The sequence below is a fragment of the Alosa alosa genome, chromosome 9, assembly GCF_017589495.1.
Source record: "Alosa alosa isolate M-15738 ecotype Scorff River chromosome 9, AALO_Geno_1.1, whole genome shotgun sequence".
Lineage (NCBI taxonomy): Eukaryota > Metazoa > Chordata > Actinopteri > Clupeiformes > Clupeidae > Alosa > Alosa alosa.
Window position 1 is genome coordinate 20058666 of NC_063197.1, and position 19922 is coordinate 20078587.

Consider the following 19922-nt stretch of genomic DNA (forward strand, 5'->3'; position numbering starts at 1 on the left):
CAGTCTCACAGTCGCTTCGTCGCTACGCTACGTCACATCTATGAAACTCCCGCCCTGCGTCCTGATTGGCTCTACCATAAAATCTGGTGCCGAAATCACTCTCAACGGGAGCGATCCCAGATGGATGTGAGTGGAGCTAGGCGAGAAATTCAACTGGCAAGAGTCAGGTTAAGGTACAGACGCATTTGATAGACATTCGTAGCGCCCAATAAACGGCTCTGAGCATTCGTAAACGACGTCTCAAATACGAGAAAATGAATGTGTAGTTCCCAGACCCCATCTCAATGAGATGAGGTCTGGTGTTAGCCAGGCTATTCTGCAGGATCAAATATTAATAAAAGATCTAAAATATTGTGAAAACATTTATCGCATATCAATCAACAATATGTGTTTATTTTTATAAAATGGACAAAAATGTTAATTCAAAACTTGACTGTTATTAACAGAGGTCATGGGCCTGCATTTCTTCTCATATTTCCAGCTTTCACAAGACTGCAGACGGAGAGAGGACACCTGGTATTCAGTAAATAACATGCTAATCCTCAGCATTAACCACGGTCCAGTGACAGAATCTTTATTCAATTTAGTGCTGTCCTATTCACCTCTGGTCCCAAAACAAATCGTCCAGATTTCCTTGGTAATGTTATCAACATATAACAGCAACCCGTGACAGTCTGTTCTCACTTATCGGCTACATGATCTCATAAAATGTAAAAACTAGTGCACAAGAAGAGGCTAGCTCCTTTCGGCCATCCCATCTGCCCAAGGTCACTAAGTGTGCAGTGTTCCTGATTCCTGTGTGTTTAGGACACTGTTGAAACGGCTGTGAGTAATGGAGGGAAATGGTCTTGTGTATAGAGGGGGATTCCTAGAGAGTTGTGTGGCCCAGACTACATAGTGACTAAGAACTTCTGGCCGGGATTTTGGAGTGAGTGGGTGGGTGGGTGGAGGGGAGGATGGAGCCATGGAGTGTGTGGGGGTGAGGGGGGAAGGGGGGTATGAGGTGTTGTTCGAGAGTCAAGCAAAACTGGACAAATTTCATATCACACATGAAACTCAGTGTGCTCTTGCTATGCTCTCGGGCATTTCAGCAGCCGATCATCCTGTACGACAGAGTGACGGAATGACGCAGACGAGGCCTACAGTGGACGTCAGAGTTTCAGCAAGCGCACGGCGCGGAGCGCGGAGAGAGCAGCGAGGGCCCTGGAGGACAAGGGGCCTCTTTCACCCTCTCTGCTCCCCATCTCTCTTTGGAGTGCTGTCTGTCAGCAGACACTTCTCCTTGTCTCTTCTCCCTCCCTGCTCCTCAGCCTCCCGCTCATTACTTTTGGGCTCCTGTAGGTCTGTGATCTTCTTCTTCTTTTTATATCCAATTTTATCCTACTCTCCTCATTAATACATACTGTTATGTGACTCTAGTCACATTAAGTCATTAATGGGTCAATTACATATTACCAACAAGATACTCTCATTAAAAAAAGTTCTATTCTAAATCCAGCAGCTCAGTGTTGCACCAGGTTTAAGAAATTCCAATTCCATCTGAAAGTGTAAATTTAAACTTTACTTCCAACTGCATGATGCACTCCACACGCACTGACAGATACATCATGAAAACCAGAGCACTTCTATTTAATGAGCTAAGTGCTAATTTTACTCCAGAGCTTCTTGCCAGTGTTTATGAGATTGTGGAGGCTGATATTCTGAGTCCCAGCCAGAGTGTGTTAATCAGGCTGCTGGGTTATCACTTGCGTGCTGCTTATTTGTCAGAGGGCGTCCCTGATCACCTCTGCCATTGCATGGCGTTGAAAGACACCCGGACAAGCAGCAGCTCCCATTTCTTTATCGCATGGAGAGGAGCCGTAATAAGACAGCCTTTTCACAGAGATACCGAGAGGCACGGACCTGTGTGCTCCCAAATCCATACAGAACACATTCCTACACAAATGAATGTGACATCAGCATGTCATGCACATCCACACACAAACCTATGCACTGCGCTGCACAGCGCAGACACACACACACACATGCACGCACATACACACACACACACACACACTCACACACACAGATATTGGCACACCCCTATGCTGTGGTAGAGAGCCAAGCTTGGCCATTCAGGCTTTATCTCTGTGAAGTTTCATTAAAGCAGAAAAGGTCAAAAGAAAATGTGTTTTCTAACCAGATGAGTGTTACACTCCACACCCCTCAGACAATAGCTCTGTCAGACTCAATTAAAACACATAAGAGCAACAGACTTCAGAGAAAAATCAAAACTTAATAGATATATTAAAACTTATTTTGCATTATACCATGTCATGGAAACAACAGATGTCAATACAAACCTATGTATGAAGCCATATTTCCAGTTTAAGCTTTTTGTCAAAGCTGTATCATGTCCCTTAATGCTAAATATAATTTCCCCTCACACCAGACGCTATATAAAAAACTTCACCTATGTGTATTTCTATTTATAAGTACACTTTATGTCCCTGTCTATACGTGTTTATGTGTTAGGTTCCAATTTAGTGTTGATGGCAACAGCTCAACAGTGATTCCTCTGGAAAGCCATGGGACCCACAGTAGCCCAGTGGCAGCTCTGAAACCACGTCTGGAATGCTGGCAGGCAGAAGAGGTGGCGAGTGGAGAGGCTGCACTCACTAATGGGCCTGTCCACACTGGGATTATCGTGTATTTTAACCTACCCATTAACTGCTGCCCAAGACAAATGGGACCAATGTTACACCCCCACATACACACACTCACACACACACCCATCTTTCATTCACCTGTGGCTTAGGATAGTCCACAGGGAGGGTCTCTAGCTGTGTACTGGACGTCCCCTTCCCCCCATTCTCCCTCTTCATTGTCCTGCTCAGGCCGAGCCCAGCTCAGACAGGTGGGATCAGCTCCTTATTATGTCCCTGAAGTCTTAGGCACACAAATGGACAGTAGACCACACGCCAAAGTCTTCCTTTTGAAAAGAGCAGACGCCCACTCTGCACACACAGCCCCGGATCCCTCGATTAGCCAGGATAACAACTATAGCAGTTTCAGTCTGTTGCCATCGTGAGGGTTCATCCCACAAGCCTATAACGTTACTTAATAATCTAAGTGTAATGGCATTAACGACTCAATTTCAAAGTCTATATTTTAATGAACAATTATTTCTTTCATAGAACTTGTTATTGAAATACTGTTTATAACAGGCACTATGATTTCTAATATATCAGTAACATCTGATTGTATTTAATTAAATAATTTATGTCACTCTTAATAACTTCATTGCCTAATATTCTCTCAGTAAGACAAAGCTTGTCTTTTGGATTGTGATTGCAACAGACCAGGAGGCATTTGATGTGGTAGATCACTATTCATCTAAAAACTTGACCACCACCTACTGGACACAGTTGTCAAATGCACTCAGAAATGTTGCAGAGTACTGTTGCTACCCAGTCTCAGAATCTAGCCTTATTTTAGTCTCATGAATTATGTTACTTTATTTCACGCATCACCTCCTATTAAGGTATAAAATGGTATTGCACTAATTTGTTAATTTCATGGAATTATTTAACTGAATGTCATCTTTCAATCACTCCAAACCAAGATTTGGATTTCATGGATTAAACGCTGTATGCTGGGTTCCTGGAACTTGAAATACCTAAAGACACCCTTCTTTTACGCCAGTTCCTGATTGGGATAGCATGGAATTTACCTGAACCAACAGTTGACACTGAGATTGGTTAAGATGGTTATCCTAGAACAGTTTAAGGGAGTAGACAATCCTTTGAAGATACCAATGATACAGAAAGACTATACATTTTAAATGAACAGATTTGGTCAGGTTACCATTCACTCTCACAAGAAGAGAATACAGATTAATTTAACAGAAACTGTTTTTGAAAAGTCTTCACTGTAATTTGTGTGGCCACTGATCACATCATCTCTCTAAACAGACCTACAATGCCAGTATCCTCAAACACTAATGTAAAGCAGGTTAATGAAATCAGAGGAATGAATGAATATGTCTAATATATCTCCAGTTCAAATTACCGAGAGACTAATCACAAAGATAAATATATTCCAGGAATCTGTCATAACACTCTGCTTAGCACAAATATGAAGTACATTCACTGAGTGTGGAGATTGACCAGTTGAACAGACTGATGTTGAACTCGAGGGAACTCACTGCCCTCCTCGTCATCGTGTCCATCAGCGCTGCAGTCAGAGAGAAAGGCATTTGTGACTTCCAATCTGCCAACACAAGTCCATCCCCAAAAGGTTGTCTTGGTTACGTGAAAAGCCATCAATTAAGGAGCAAAATTTCTCCTGGTCCATCTGCATGGTCTCATTGCCTAGCAACAGCACAGAGAGTGTGGATTCATGCAAGGCTGCCTGGGTGTGCGGGAATGTGTTCTCCAACAGCCATTAGATGAATGACAAATGACCAGTCTTCCCACCGAAGGTCATTTACAAAATGTTCATGAGGAGAGCACCTTTTTGCAAACAACCTGAGGTCAATGGCTGAAATGACATTTCTTCCACCTGTTATCCAGACATGAGTAGGTTTCTTAAATGTAGAGCCTTCAATCCCTTCATCCATGAAACATGTAGTTACTATCTGATTGACTAATATGATAGCCTTATATCTGAAAAGAAGCTATATGGCTTATTTTAATTAAGCTACTACTTTGAATAGTCTATCTTTGTTCGAGCCAAAATGATGGCGGGTGTCTATGTTCTGTGATCACTAGAGCAAAGACAGAGCCGGTAACAGTGTTCCTCTTAAGGGAAGAGCATGGAAGTGATGCTGGTGGTTTGACTGCCCCTGTTGTTTATGTCTGTTGAAATGCAGGTACATGCAGTGAATATCAAATACGGTCCACTGCACAGCAATGGTGACCGTGCCTATGTATCAGACGCTTGTAATCAGACCCCACTTGTGTCAGTAGTCAGCAAAGGAGGATTAATTTCTGAGCTATAAACAGTACTGCAACATATACCTGTGTTCAAAGTGACACATTTATCTCTGCATCTGGTTAATGATCATATATCTTGGTCCAAATATACTCAAGAACAGAGAGACATCCTGAACTCTTCTGCCAGGGCTAATCTTAACATGAAACACAGAGGAACTTGGGATTGTGATTCACAGCAATTTACTGCATCAACTTCATAAAGTATGGGAAGCCTCATCAACTCTGCAGAAAATGTGGCCGGCCTTTTTTATAGCTTCTGCATTGTTCATCGATTGAAATGATGTCAGGTTTAAACAGTGCCTGAGGGACACATCTGAGAATGAGATAAGGAATGGCTACAAACGCCGACTGAAAGCGCCTGTAATGCTGTTGAATGCAAATTTCAGCGATAATGAAAACCAGAAACAAAACAGACTATAACTGTTATTCGTGTGTCACCGATTTGTTCAGCAAGATCCGAAGTCAAATAGACATCCCTCTGTCAGAACAATTCACTGCTCTGTTATCGAGTTGGAAAAGTGGCACGTTTTGATAGCCTACAGATGAAGACCGACTGCGCTGTTCTTAAAGCCATGAAGCCTTTTTGCCAGTGTAAAACAAATTCGCATTCTTGTCATGACACCAAGTGATTAAGTAGGCCTAATGAAACACAGGCTACTAATTCCATCTGTTGTGTATGACAAGTAGTTCTATATGGATTGTAACTGAGGACAAATCCAAATCACTAACAGTTCACACTCCCACACGTTTCATTCCCCCGCCCTTCAGCTCACTGAGCATCATCAGCACCATGAGAAACTGAACAGCGACAGCATTGTCACCAGGGAGGCAGTGCACCGAGGCTATATATTTGTGACCAAAAACGACTGTCCTTCGAAGATATAGCCAACGTTAAAATGCAACGAGTCTTCAGATTCAAGACTTGGAAGCACAAGCTGAGGATATGTCATTGTATTCGTATCTGGACGTGTCGACTGTGTGAAGCGGCTGAGCTCCAGGAAAACATTTGATAAACAGGAGCAGGAGATCTCCTTTAGGCTTCGCTCTCATGTAGCTTATGTCCAGAGATATCTCGTTTTGTTTTCTTTCCCGATAGATGTAGCAAAATCGCCGGTTTTCTGTGCCGAAGAAAGGGTGGACACAGTAGTCTAACCTCCGCCGAATCAACAAGCATTACGACCGTCGCAAGTAGCCTAAAAGGAAGCGACCCGCCACACCTGACTCGCCTGATTCCCCGCTAAGATAGTGACATGACAGCACGCGCCAGGAAGAAGAGGATAGAGCGAGAAGATATCTGCAAAAGGACACGCAAATGTTTTGAGGAGGGTAACCAAGTGAACGAGGATATTCGAGTCCGGGGAGCCGTCTGCTGCGGCGAGAGGCTATCACAGAGCGCAGTGCAGCACAGGCGTGGAGACATCGGTGGGCAACTGAGAATAGCGTTTTGTCAACCACAAAAACCTGATCAATATCTCCCTCTTCAATGAAAAAAAATAAGCGCACCGGTATACATAGCTTGTTTCTTCACTATCTTATTCGCAAGTCAAAATACTGCAGAAAAATGCAAAACAAAGAGGATATATGTGAATATAAACTGAGCAGGTAATAAGCAAATTCCATTGGATGAATGAACTTGTGTTGTCAATTGGATGGAAAGTGGTCAGGATTGATGTGTATTTTGCCAAACTCGAAAGCTGTTCAGTCCTGGTCTGTTCCCTTGGCTCTCTCGCTTGTAGCCATGGGTTGCATCCAAAGCATCGCCTGTAAGTCTCGTATCAAACGCGAGAATATAGTTGTCTATGATGTTTTGGCAACCATAGACCACACTCCGACAGTGATTGAGGAGAACTCTCCTATAGTGCTGCGCTACAAAACGCCGTATTTCAAGGCCTCAGCTCGGGTTGTGATGCCTCCGATCCCCAGGAACGAGACCTGGGTTGTTGGTTGGATTCAAGCGTGCACACAGATGGAATTTTACAACACTTATGGGGACATTGGCATGTAAGTGTCCATCACGGTCATTCACCCTGTCGTTATTCAGTTATATTATTATTTAGACTTTAGTTTCTCAGCTAAATGTTAGACTATGCAGCCCCACAGCAGATCAGAGACCATCTCAGGTGGCCTAACTTGTGCGGTTACAAGGTACATGGATACTGATATGCAGCCAGAAATGGTTTGGGTTTGCAGAAATGTGTGTGTGTGTGTGTGTGTGTGTGTGTTTGTGTGCGTGCGCGCATAACTAAGTGGGCTCAAGTGGTTTTGTCCTAATCACTCACTTTGCTGTTCTTTCACTCAAACACCCACTAATTGATTTTTACACACAGGCGAAGCCATTGGATAAAAATAGAAGGTCTGACGACAGGAGGCAAATTCTTGAATGTTTTGGCGGCCTTTGCCACAATGATTAAGAAAAGATAGAGAGAGGGGAACACACTGACGTACTCCTACGCTCCAACTTCTGGCTGCATGGACAGAATCCCAGTGGGGGGAGGGGAAGAATATAGATAGAACAAAATCACACTCACACACACTCTGACGAGAGCCGTTAAGCACAAGCTGCTCTGATGATACCTCAGGGGGTGTTGTTCGTTCTGGAGGTGGAGACATATGCATAGGGGTATTTAATCCAATCTGGGGTGCGGGCGAACAGTCTGGAGAACCGAGGGACCGAGGGACAGATGGCGCTCAGATAAAGAGGTCCACTCAACCACCAGGGTCACAGTTGAAGATACAGATTGAGCTCTCGTGGCACTGATGAAACCCAAAGACCTGTTGAGGTAATGTTTGGGCCAAATCAACATATCAGTGTAATAACATGTATATTGTGCTGCTTAAAGTCACAAACAATATGCTTTATCTAAAAATAGATGGTGTGAAAAGAAATGTCCAATCAGACCTGCTCAGCAAATCACCTATAGTTATTGTAGGCTATTTGACAAATTTACTAGAATGGCAATATGAGTTAACTTTGTACTGCTCTGGTTAAAGTCTACAATCTTGTAAAAAAATATCCTTCAATAATCTAAACACAATGAAAATACAGTAGCCTATCTATTCCCAGATGACCCTGGGCAGATTTGTGTGATCCATGCACTGTTTTGTAATTATATCTGTACACCTGAACAAAGACTTGATAGAATCAGGCTCATAGATGTTGGGAACTCTTGAGCATATCTTTAACAGGGTTCACTGAGAAACTTCACATAAGGGCTCACTGAAAAACTTCACATAAGGGCAACAACTAACAATTATTATTTTAACAGTTGATTAATCTGTCACTTATTTTCTGAATTAATTGATTATTTGGTCTACACCATGTCAGAAATGGTGAAAAATATCAGTAGGCCTATTTCCCAAAGCCCAACATGACACCCTTAAATACTTGTTCCGTCCACATGTCAAAGATATTCAGTTTTCTGTAAACCAGAACACATTCAAGGTGGAATCAGATTGAAAACCTACTCATGGATTAAACATTACCAAAATAGTTGGCTATTGTTTTAATGGATAACTACATCGATTAATTGTTGCAGCCTAGGCCTACAGCAATCTGTGCTGCAACGTGCAGTTAAAACTTAACTGATTAACATAGTTAGATTGGTATGTAGGGTAGGCCCATTCTACCTTTCACTATACCCACGCTTTATTGGAATGTCCTTCAGGACATTAAGAGTCTGGCACGTAATTGCATGTAGGCCTATTCTGTTATTTTTTGCGTCTTTACAATGAATGTTCTTCCTCCTCAAAAGGTCTAGCTGGGAGCTTCCCGAGCTGCGTGAAGGTCTGGTGCGAGCCATCAGCGACTCAGACGGCGTCAGCTACCCTTGGTACGGCAACACCACAGAGACGGTGACGCTAGCCGGTCCCACAGCCAAACCATCGCGCTTCACCGTCAGCATGAACGACAACTTCTACCCCAGCGTGACCTGGGCCGTGCCCGTAAGTGACAGCAACGTGCCGCTGCTCACGCACATCAAGCGGGACCAGAGCTTCACCACCTGGCTAGTGGCGCTCAATGCCGGCACCCGCGAGAAAATCCTGCTACAGACTATCAAGTGGCGTATGAGGGTGGACATTACTGTTGACCCCTCCAAGCCCCTGGGCTCTCGGGCGCGTCTCATAGGCCGGCCACATCAGGACCAACCACGGGTCCTCACCCGGATGGAGCCCATCCCGCCTAACGCCATGGGCCGGCCGAATGCAAACGACGCTCAGGTGCTGATGTGGAGACCGAAGAGAGGGCCGCCACTGGTGGTGATACCCTCCAAATGAACCGCGGGAGGTGGGATAAAACCAGGAAGAGCCTTGAAAAGAGACCTTTTTTGACTTGGGAGGCCAGGCGACAGAGGGCAACTGCCTTAAATCCACACTACTGCCTTCAAACCTTACAGGCCACCTGGGTACTAGTGACATTCAAAATAGGACCACTGCCTTAAAATCTCTTCCTGGGAGCCCAAAGTGCTCTTGAACTGCACACGCTGATTGTGAGTGGACATAATTGACTGCCTTGCACAAATGTGGCTAAATGTGGGATAGCATTCAAATCAACTTGGCCACTGCTGCAAGGCAGTCAGCACACAGAGAATAATTGGCCAGTAAAGATCGATTGGGATAGCGTCATGCTATTAAATTTGATGATGGTTAGATCATAATGGGATAGACTTATTTTAAATCAGATTGCCACTGGGTCAAAGACATACTTCTAGTATTCAAAAAGACATCCAGGAAAAAAGGCCTGTTTATCCCTGAACATATATTCTCAAGATACCACATACAGCATTTGAAAGATGTTTTAGGCTTTGAAGTCCACAGGTAGCTAGTGGAAGGCAGCTATTCTGGCGCTTACATATGATCTCACCTGGGAGGTGCACATGACTGAGGAAGGGGAAGTAAGGTGCACTGAGAGAAAGGGAATAGTCCCCTCGCTCCTTATTATTGAGCTGGCTGCAGACAAGCCAAAAGACACACACAGAGACACACACACACACAAACACATCTTGGTGTCAACCATCAGGATTACTTATCATTCAAACCTGCACAATAAAACAAAGGGGGAAATGTATGTATCAGTCATTTCTATACGGTTGGAGATTTACACAGAGCAGATGTCGGATTGTGTGTGTGTATGAACAGTCCCCTGAAGTACATGTATCAAAGCAGTTGGGTTTCAGGCACCTCAAACCTCCTTTAAAAAAATGGATGTTGGGATAAATGTTTTTTTTTTTTTTTTTTTTTTTTTTGCAAACTAGCCACAAACAAGACAAAAAAAAAAAACGTCTCGCATGTATAAGGCAGGCTTGTGCAAAATTCCAGAATTGAATTGAAACTGGCTCTTAAATTCTTTTAAAGGCTCTTTAATTTTATTTATTTATATATATATAAATATAAAATATGTATCATAATATCGATATAATTATCATTATAATGATATCGTGATATTATAATGATATCGTATACATACATACATACATACATACATACATACATACATACATACATACATACATACATACATACATACATACATACATACATACATACATACATACATACATACATACATACATACATACATACATACATACATACATACATACATACATACATACATACATACATACATACATACATACATACATACATACATACATACATACATACATACATACATACATACATACATACATACATACATACATACATACATACATACATACATACATACATACATACATACATACATACATACATACATACATACATACATACATACATACATACATACATACATACATACATACATACATATACATACATACATACATACATACATACATATACATATATATATATATATATATATATACATATATATATATATATATATATATATACATATATATACATATATATAACACACTAAATTCCAATTCAATTCAATTCTTGAATTTCACTTGCATTCCAATTGAGGTAGCAAACAGGAAGCAGAATTGCAATTCGAATTGTGCACAACCCTGGTATGAGGTAGCTGCCAAACATGTGAAGACCCTGGTGGTGAAGCAGCAGTCTGGAATAGTGACAGAACAAAGCACTGAGAACGTAACTTGGCCTATCCTGGGGCATCAATTTAAAAGAAATGGTATCAAAATCTTGAATGGCCTTCACACAACATTTTTGCATGCATGCAGTGTTTCTGAGGTAATAAAAGGACAAAGCGACTCAGATATTGTCATTATTGCAAGTGCTTCTCTGAACACTGCACAAACATATTTTTCCCATGTCTCCCATGATTTACAGTATTTACATTCCATTTCGAATAAACATTAAAAAAAAAAAAAAAAAAAACACAGAAACCAAGACATACTGAAATTGACCTGCTTGAATCAATCAACTTCAATCTTCACGTAAAGTCGGCCTGCATAAGGTGCATTCAGTAACTGAGGATGTGAAAGATGATAGTGTTTCTGAGTGCGATTGTAGCATTTTTAGGGTAGACCTTTTCATCAGTACACTCCTTCATTCACCTAGGTTTTACCATCCATTTGATTACAACTGGTAAAGCCTTCTGTGATTCTTGGAAGGTCATAATGACCAAATCCTGGACAGAACTGAAAATAATCTCAAATCAATATATAATCCCTTGTGCGCCTCCAAAACATGATTATCTCATTTAAAATGTTTTTTTTTTAAAAAAAATACAGCCCCTAGCCCTCATATGTTTAGTTTGAAATCTGAACCGGTCAGTTTCCCTATGTGGTCTGGATATGTATGAGAGGTGGTTCTAAGTAAATCTGGAGAATTGGCTTATGGCTTCCCTAGTACGTGTTGGGTGAGAGAGAGAGCACAACTCGAACGATAAGAGAAAGCCAAGCTGATCATCTTTCAGTCCTCAACATGGACTCCCGCAAAAGGGCAGCCATGTAGCTGACCCATTGCCTCTGCACAAGGACACAGACCGGTGTGGTGTCTCTTGTGTGTGTGGTGATATGCCGCAGATATGCCTCAGATGTGCCTCCTTTGATAAAGTCCTCCTCCTCCCCACGATCCTTTGGTGCTCTCGCTTGTACCTCCTTCAAATCATCACCTCAGGAGCTGGTCCTTTGGTTTTCCTGCCCTCTCTCAAGCCCGGCTTGGGTTTGTGGAGGGCTTGCCCTCATAGCCATAAAGGAAGGTGGCCACAATGACCAGCACTGCTCCCATGAAGAAGACACTAGAAAGAAAAATGACAAGATGTCAAGATGTAAGTGTTAGTTTTTCTGGATAGGAAACAAAGGTCTCATTTAGTGTGTGTGTGTGTGTGTGTGTGTGTGTGTGTGTGTGTGTGTGGCAAGGCACCTGGTGGGCACAAAGTCTTCAAGCCAGAAGTAGGAGATGAGTGTGGAGAGGATGATGGAGAGCGATGTGGCAAATCCCTTTAAGATGTTGTCCGCATATTTGATTACAGCAGCTATTACCAGTCCACCAAGAGCCTTAAGGTAGAAAGCAGTTAAGACATTTACAAACTTGAAAAACAGGGTGCCCCAGCAAGGCAGCCAAATGCTCCAGATGTACTTTAGAAGTTTAATGGACAAATAATATGATGCGTTAATCCTTTTGGAAGTGTGATTAAAACTTTGTCTCTCTGGCAGACAGTAATGCTATACTACATCATGGGCATTTCCCACTGGGCAGACATACTCTTCCAGGGAGCTATTCTCTTTTTCTTCTTGCCTTTATTAAGATAGGACAGCGAAGAGTGACAGGAATTGAGTAGGAGCGAGAGAGAGATGGAGAGGGATTGGGAAATGACCACAGGTCAGACTGAGACCTGGGTCCCCCTGGGACACTTGGACCCGAATGTAGTACGGACACAGCAACCACTGGCACCACAGCTCCCCCAGTGTGCTATTCTTATATAAGACCTCTAGAATACTGCACTCTGTTTGGTCGATTGAGGCACATTAAATATTTCCGATTACTACTTTGTTTTGAAAGTAGCGGGGTAACCAAAAGGTGAAATGGGCCAGCTAGTCGTTATTGCAAAATAAATCCACAAAATGGTTACCTTGGTATGGTTATGGTTTGTTTTACTATAATTGTTTACCATTAGGTTTGCATTAGTGTGTAGCTGAAATACGGGAACCTGAAACTGTTACTAGGGTGTACATAAAACTATTCACCCGCTATCTGGAAACTGCTAAGGCATAACAAAGATAACACTAGAGTACATTTAAATATCAAATACGATAATCAGTTAATGGACTTTCAATCACCACAACCGTTAAAGATCCCCCATGAACAGAAGCCAGTGTTTGACCTCAGCTGGATCTCAACTGTAGGTTTGCTTGACCCCCTTTCCACTTCTGGGCCATATTTAAACTGAAGACCTCTCCAGTGGTCAAGGCTGAAACTCAAAACCCTGGCGCTAGCTCACAGATCTTTACATTTGGTTACGACAGTTACAAACTTTATAATTCAAGCAAGCTACAGAGCAATTCATTGAAAAGAAACAGAAAGCAAACTAGGTTCTGAACCTCACAAAGCAGATCCATTAGGCCAATAATAAGTGGTTTTCTTTAACATTAACAAGGGGACAAGATGAATTCCTGAACTGCTGGATGAGGTACACTTACCTGAAGAGCGACCACAACACAAGTGAGACTGTTATAGCCCTGGAACATTCCATGCTCCCTCACCCGATCTCCATCATACGCAAACATGCCAATCACACCGAAAACCAGGCCAAACATCCCTACAGAAGGCGAAAGTAGCTATTGTTATATCCAATGCAACCAATGACACAACACAAGCATGGAAACACTCCCACACTAAGTTTTTTGAACTGTAAATGAAGGGACACGAACAGCAAGTGAGTGAGAAAATGGAAGACTAAATGATATGAAGGGAATTTTTTTAAGAGGCCCAGAGCTCGAGGGAGAAATTCAAATAGCTGCAAAGTCAATATCGAGAGGCAAACATGGAGCTCTCGCTGGTTTCTCAATGAATATCTCACACACAGTGAGAGCGAGAGAGAGAGAAGGAGAGAGACCCAGCTCCAGTTCACACGCGGATATGAATCATGGCAGGTTTATCACAGTTCACACGTTCGGGTTTAAAAATAAACGCGAGATGAAGATACATCCTGGTGAAAGGACGAGCAGAGGAACAGAACACAAGCAGAGTTCTCTCCTTCTATGTTCTACCTTCACACGGAACACAGAGGTGCGCTGACTGAATTAACATGCGAGTCAGTCACAAATAAGCTGTCAGGCAGATCATAATAGCTTACCAGGTCTGACCGACACAACGCTGTTATTGGATAATGGAGACGACTGACGAGTAAATAAATGACAATGCCCAACAGGGCTTGACAAATGATGAGCATAAAAGAATCTGACAGGCGATGTAAGGAATAGTACTCGGTTGTTTCAAGTAAAGGTCTCACTATGCAGTACGCGTAGAAGCGAGAAGGGGAGTATAAATAGGGGCAAAACAAATGATGCGTTGTGAGTAAATCCTGTGCCTAGTATTTAAAAGCACAGGGGCGTGTTGCGCATGCAAACCAGAATGCAGTCTGTCAAGACAGAGGAGAATGGTGGGTGTACGTATGGGAAACAGTTCAGACAAAAGATGATAAATAGTTAGAAAAAGCTTATGATATGAAACAAATGAAGAAAAGCAAGGCTGAGATATGCATGAGTTAAGCCATCATTTTATACACTTACATGTTAAGGTTTGGATTGGTTGTTGCCAATTATTTTCATTTAAAACATTATTTCTCAGCAATATGACTTGTTTTGTTTTTATAAAGTACAGCTGCAATTGTCAACATAATGTCACTTTTTTTACAAAACGGACAAGAGTGACCTCAAACACTACTGACCAAGCTGGATGTTCCTGACCCAGACACTCTGCTTGGTCTCCTTGAGGATCTTCTCGAAGTAGACGCCGGCGAAGCCGCTGGAGCAGCAGGCCACCAGCACGGCCACCAGCCCCACCACCTGGGAGCCCGAGCTCAACGGCTCCTTCTCCGGGGACGAGGGCGAGTCAGAGGGCCACTGTGGTCACACACACACACACACAGGGAAGACAGAAGACAAGCAAACACACAAACAGAGGCATGCATTAGTGCACACAAACAGGAAGCAATACACCTACAACCATCTGCAAACAGACAAAATGTATTTTTGCACCTAGGCATCTATACACTTATTGCCATCTCTGCATGACTGGTTTACTCAATGACTGATATACTATCTAACATAGGCTTAACATAAAGACAACTGACCTGTACCAGCGCCACACCGCCCATGAGGATGAGCAGAGACAACCACTGGTACACCCCCAGCTTCCTGCCCAGCATGGACACGGAGAACAGGGCCGTGGTCAGGATCTTCAGCTGGTACGTCACCTGATCAGGCGAGAGGAGAGGAGACGTCAGGGGAAGGAGATGAGGAGATGAGTCAGTTCATGGTAGGGCTTTCTAGAAATGTCCTTGTTCAATTCACCAGTCACCGTTGTGGCAAATATCACATGGTATACTAGTCCCTCAGTGGGCTTTTGGTCTTGAGGGCACAGAGATCAATTTGGTTCTCTGAATTGGAAATGTGTAGCATGTGCATTTTCTATTCAGGGAAAGAATGCTGTAGAATCTTAACCTCCCTGAAGTGAAAAACTTATTTAGAATTTAATTCACACTAGACCGTTTCATCCGGACCCGAGGTTATGTTTTGACCGATGGTTCGGTGATTTTTGCTAATGTGAACGCAGTTTACCAAACCAGGGTCCGCTAGAAAACAAGGGTCTGTGGTACCTTTCATTAGAACTCTGGTACAGTTTGAATGCTATCTGTTCCAAAAGCAGGAAATAAACTGCCGTTTTTGCGACGTTGCCAATCGATATTGGTAAAAAGAAGCTAGTGTTTATGACATAAACGGACCAAAATGCGCAAACAATAATGTAATGTGAACAGACCAGCTGGGTCAGGGCTAGGGGGAGTAATCGCACTCGGGTACGGTCAAGTTAAACAGACCCAGTGTGAATGCGCCTTTAGAGTCTGAGGTCCTGAAACAACAATACATACATACATACATACATACATACATACAAAATGTACATACAGCCAAGAAAAATAGGTACCATTCAGGTACTACAAGAAGAAGACATGTCAATAGCCTACACAGCCTCACCCATGCATTTGGGCTTCGCAAAATACCGGTTTGGACAGTTTTCCTACAATTGCTACATACATTCACTTATTTTAATCTCCACCTGAGAGGGGTGCTCTTAGTGATATATTATGTGTATTAGTGTAGATTATGAACAGAGTTTCCCTGATTTAAGTTCTGTAGATTTTTTTTTATCCCTTTCTAATGGTCTGTTACCTGGTGACACGTTCTGTGTTCCTTTACCGTGGTATAGATGAACTTGTGGTAGGGCTACACAGTAACTTTTACGAAGTCCTCGATCCATGTGATGGTTCAATAAAGGGGGTTTTAAATGTTTAACGTCTGAGGGCCGCACCTGATAAGTGGCTGCATCCAGGTTGGAGAGAGCGACGTACAGTAGGTTGTTCTGTAACGTGTAGATTCCAGAGGGAATGGCCAGCTTCAAGGTCTCCACGGGTTTGTGTACAATCTCCTGTCTCAGCATACTGTTCAGGGCACGGACACTGTAACCTGACACAGACAGACGATGACATTTGCTGTATGAGTGATAGGTAGGCCAAGGCAGTGTTATGAGATGATATGGGGATATGTCAACACCAGTCTACTGATGTTTGATGATAATATCTAGGTTTGTTTTAAAGCTAATGTTAATGTATGCTATATACAGTGAGGCTAAGCACTTGATTTTCCAAAACTACAAAACATTTAACACCACTTTAAGTCTAAACCTCACTACTGCCGTACTGCTGTCTTGTGCACATATCTTGTAAAATATAACACAGTTGTGAGTATCTGTCTGTTTGTGAGTTGTTAGGCCTAATTTGTACGTTACACTGGATAAAATTGCCTGCCAAATGAACAGATATGAAATGTGAAGGTCATCACTTACGCCATTACACAGCAAAAATCTAAATATCAACTTATTGTATCTGTTTATGTCTACTCCATACAACAACTCAACTGAGAAGTGAACAAGCAGTTCTCCATCATTCCAACAACACATGGAAAAAACATGGAAGTTTATCATGCAACAACAGCGTACCAATCATAAGGGTTAAACACCGTTGACTCTCCTTATCGCTTGTCTCCCTTTAAACATCATCTCCCCATCTCAGTGATCTGAAATATAAGCTCTCTCCTCTGCAACCAGCCATCTGTAATTCGGTGCTATAACATTCACCTTTACTGCATCCTTGCTGTTGCAGGATCTTGCAGTTGGGGTTCTGACGTTGTGGCCACCCACACCAAAGTCAACATGCAGGGCCTTGTGCACTGTTCAATGTTCATGCTCTTCTCCCAACTGACTGAATGGCACTAATCCTGCAATATTAGGGCATTCGGCAGTCTAGTTTTACTGAGCAGTCTCTGCCTTCTATCTACTCCGCAGGAGAACTTATGAACTCTGCACACACTTGTCCTCTTGCCTCATAATTAAATATACCAAGGCAGATTTCCAGTACTCAAAGAGAACAATATATTATTCCTACTAGAGCAGGGACATCCCTGCTCCATCTTCAAAAAAACTCCTGAAGACTCAGCTCTTCAGAGAATATCTCCTCTCGTAGCACTACTTACAACTAGCCTTGCTAATTCTACCACTTATCACCTGACTAGAACTGACACTTGAATATATAAAAACAGCACTCACTGATGCACTAACTTGTTCTTTTTTACTCTACCTTTTAAATTGTTTTAATTTATTTTGTAAAATGGTTACTTAATGTAAGTCACTTTGGCTAAAATGCATCAGCCAAATGTAATGTAATGTAATGTAATGTAACATATCCGGATGCTGAAAACATCAAACTCACTGTGCTCTTTGAAGACCAGCATGACACATGCAAGAATTTTCAACAGTTCAGCAGTCACCACCGCAGAGGAGGCCAGGTATCTTGGACCATCTCCTTGTAGAGTGCGAGAGTAGCGCATGGTCAGCACCAGAGATGTGGTCTGGAACACCAGCACACCTAGAGACAGGTACTTCAGGTGGGTGGAAGCCATGGCACAAGGTCACAATTGTTCCACTAGCAGTATTTTACTAGAGGGATGGTCGACTGCAGACAGAAGATAAAAAACAAAGAGTTAACAGGGCATTTGCATTTTTAAATTACATCATTGACTATCTTAGAGTGAAAGGGTTGTAAGACCATTAATACTGAGTGACAGAGGCTATCTTTCAGACCGGCTAATAAAGATAAAAAGGCTGATATTGATAGTACGTTAATAAACGACATGATAAAGAAGTAATGTCAGTATCAAACGTGTGGGCGTATATAACATTGACAGTTAGTCTTATTCGACACCTAAACGTAAACTCTTCTGACCAACAACGTGTTGTGGCGACTCCAGGGATTTATTCCCCCCCGGAATTGCATTTCATTCACCCTAGCTACCTTACTTTCCCACTATTAGCCACGTCATTATTTTTAGTGAAGGGCATTCGCTATCAAGGATCGACACAACAGTCAACAGGTGCTGTACAACACAAACTTACACTGACATTTATTTATCAAAAAAGTCAACCTGCAAGACAAAAAATAAAAGTGACTGACTTAAATTGCTGCCAAAGAACAAATATCTAGCCATCATGGATCTAAGCTCGTAAACAATACTATCGATAGCACTGGTTAACACCAATCAGGTTACAATTAATTTGCCAACTCCTCACTTTAAGTTATAGATGCTAGCTATGATATTTTCTGGCTTGTGTACACCTGTACAAGCTGGTGGCCAATACCACATACTCACCAAAGTCGATGAAAACTGGTGCAAGGATCCGGAAGATATGCCAAATACAAAGTTGTCGCTAGCTATCAGCAGCGAACGTTTCCTGTCGTTTATACAAACAATCGTCCATTCATTCTCACAGTCCTTACAAAAGCCTTCTCCGCGACAGCTTGGTCTTCCTACACCTTACACTTAAACTGAAAACAGGTTTTGCAAGTGACTTAAGTGTCACCAAATATTTCAGCTAACGTTGGATAACGTTAACTGGAGCTAGGCAAGTTAGCCAGGGCCAGGCAACTAAAACACACATTAAATCAATGCGCCCTCTTCATCGCAACCTTCGAACGAGCTTCAACAATTCTGTCTGAAATGCATACCATGTAATGGCCATTTATTTGACTATGACAGCACTAATACATCTCTTCAGAAATATGTTGGAACTTCAGACAAATCTCCAACTGTGGAACTTCCTGATTTTACACCGAATGCGAACCGCCGCATTCAAAACGAATAAGTTGTACATTGATGTACGACTACCGCCCACTACTGCTTTGGCGTTCAAAAGATTCGCGAAAGGTTGAGTCTCGCGAGTCTCCTTAGGGAAAATATGAATGTGTCTGCTAGTCGCGAGTCATTCAGTTCATTTTACCTCGCTTCTTAGCCTACATGGAGTTGCAATCTGGCATTTTTAGATAAAAAGTGCAATTAGCAGATCAAATTAGGCCTAGGCTATCTCAATTTTCTGACTTGATATCTCAAATGTAAACTTTTGATATGTTAACGTTTAATCTCAATATTCAGACATTTCAAAATTAATATGTCCAAATATTGACATAGGCCTATCTCAAAGTTTTGATATAGGGTAGTAGGCCTATCTCCAAATGTATATATTTTTATTTCAAAATTCCAGAGCAGTCTGTTATGATTTTACATATAGAAATTTAGGCTACTATATGATAAAAGCAGAATACCTTAGTCAAAAAATAATACCCATGTAACATGAGTGCACATTATTGCTGTCGTGCAAACTTAACTTTGAAACATTACTTTAATTTCCATTTTAACAGAA

General features: G+C 42.1%; 2 protein-coding genes across 3 annotated transcripts; one reads left to right on the plus strand and one right to left on the minus strand.

The window, feature by feature from the left end:
- The first annotated feature begins 5765 nt into the window (after positions 1-5765).
- Positions 5766-10214, plus strand: fam78bb (family with sequence similarity 78 member Bb). Of its 2 annotated transcripts, none has more exons than XM_048251486.1 (2): positions 5766-6977; positions 8729-10214. In XM_048251486.1, exons 1-2 carry the CDS (start codon positions 6604-6606, stop codon positions 9249-9251), a joined length of 897 nt encoding a protein of 298 aa, XP_048107443.1. In that variant the 5' UTR covers positions 5766-6603; the 3' UTR covers positions 9252-10214. The 2 variants fall into 2 exon arrangements, with proteins under 2 accessions (XP_048107443.1, XP_048107444.1); XM_048251487.1 differs by having other exon boundaries at positions 5766-6398.
- A 989-nt stretch (positions 10215-11203) lies between these two features.
- slc35a3a (solute carrier family 35 member A3a) lies at positions 11204-19364 on the minus strand. The gene is made up of 8 exons (XM_048253674.1): positions 18875-19364; positions 17938-18180; positions 16482-16636; positions 15247-15369; positions 14842-15016; positions 13592-13710; positions 12315-12448; positions 11204-12189 (listed from the first exon to the last, which is right to left on the minus strand). The coding sequence occupies exons 2-8, from the start codon at positions 18125-18127 to the stop codon at positions 12099-12101; spliced, it is 987 nt and encodes a 328-aa protein (XP_048109631.1). The 5' UTR covers positions 18128-18180; positions 18875-19364; the 3' UTR covers positions 11204-12098.
- Positions 19365-19922: the final 558 nt, after the last annotated feature.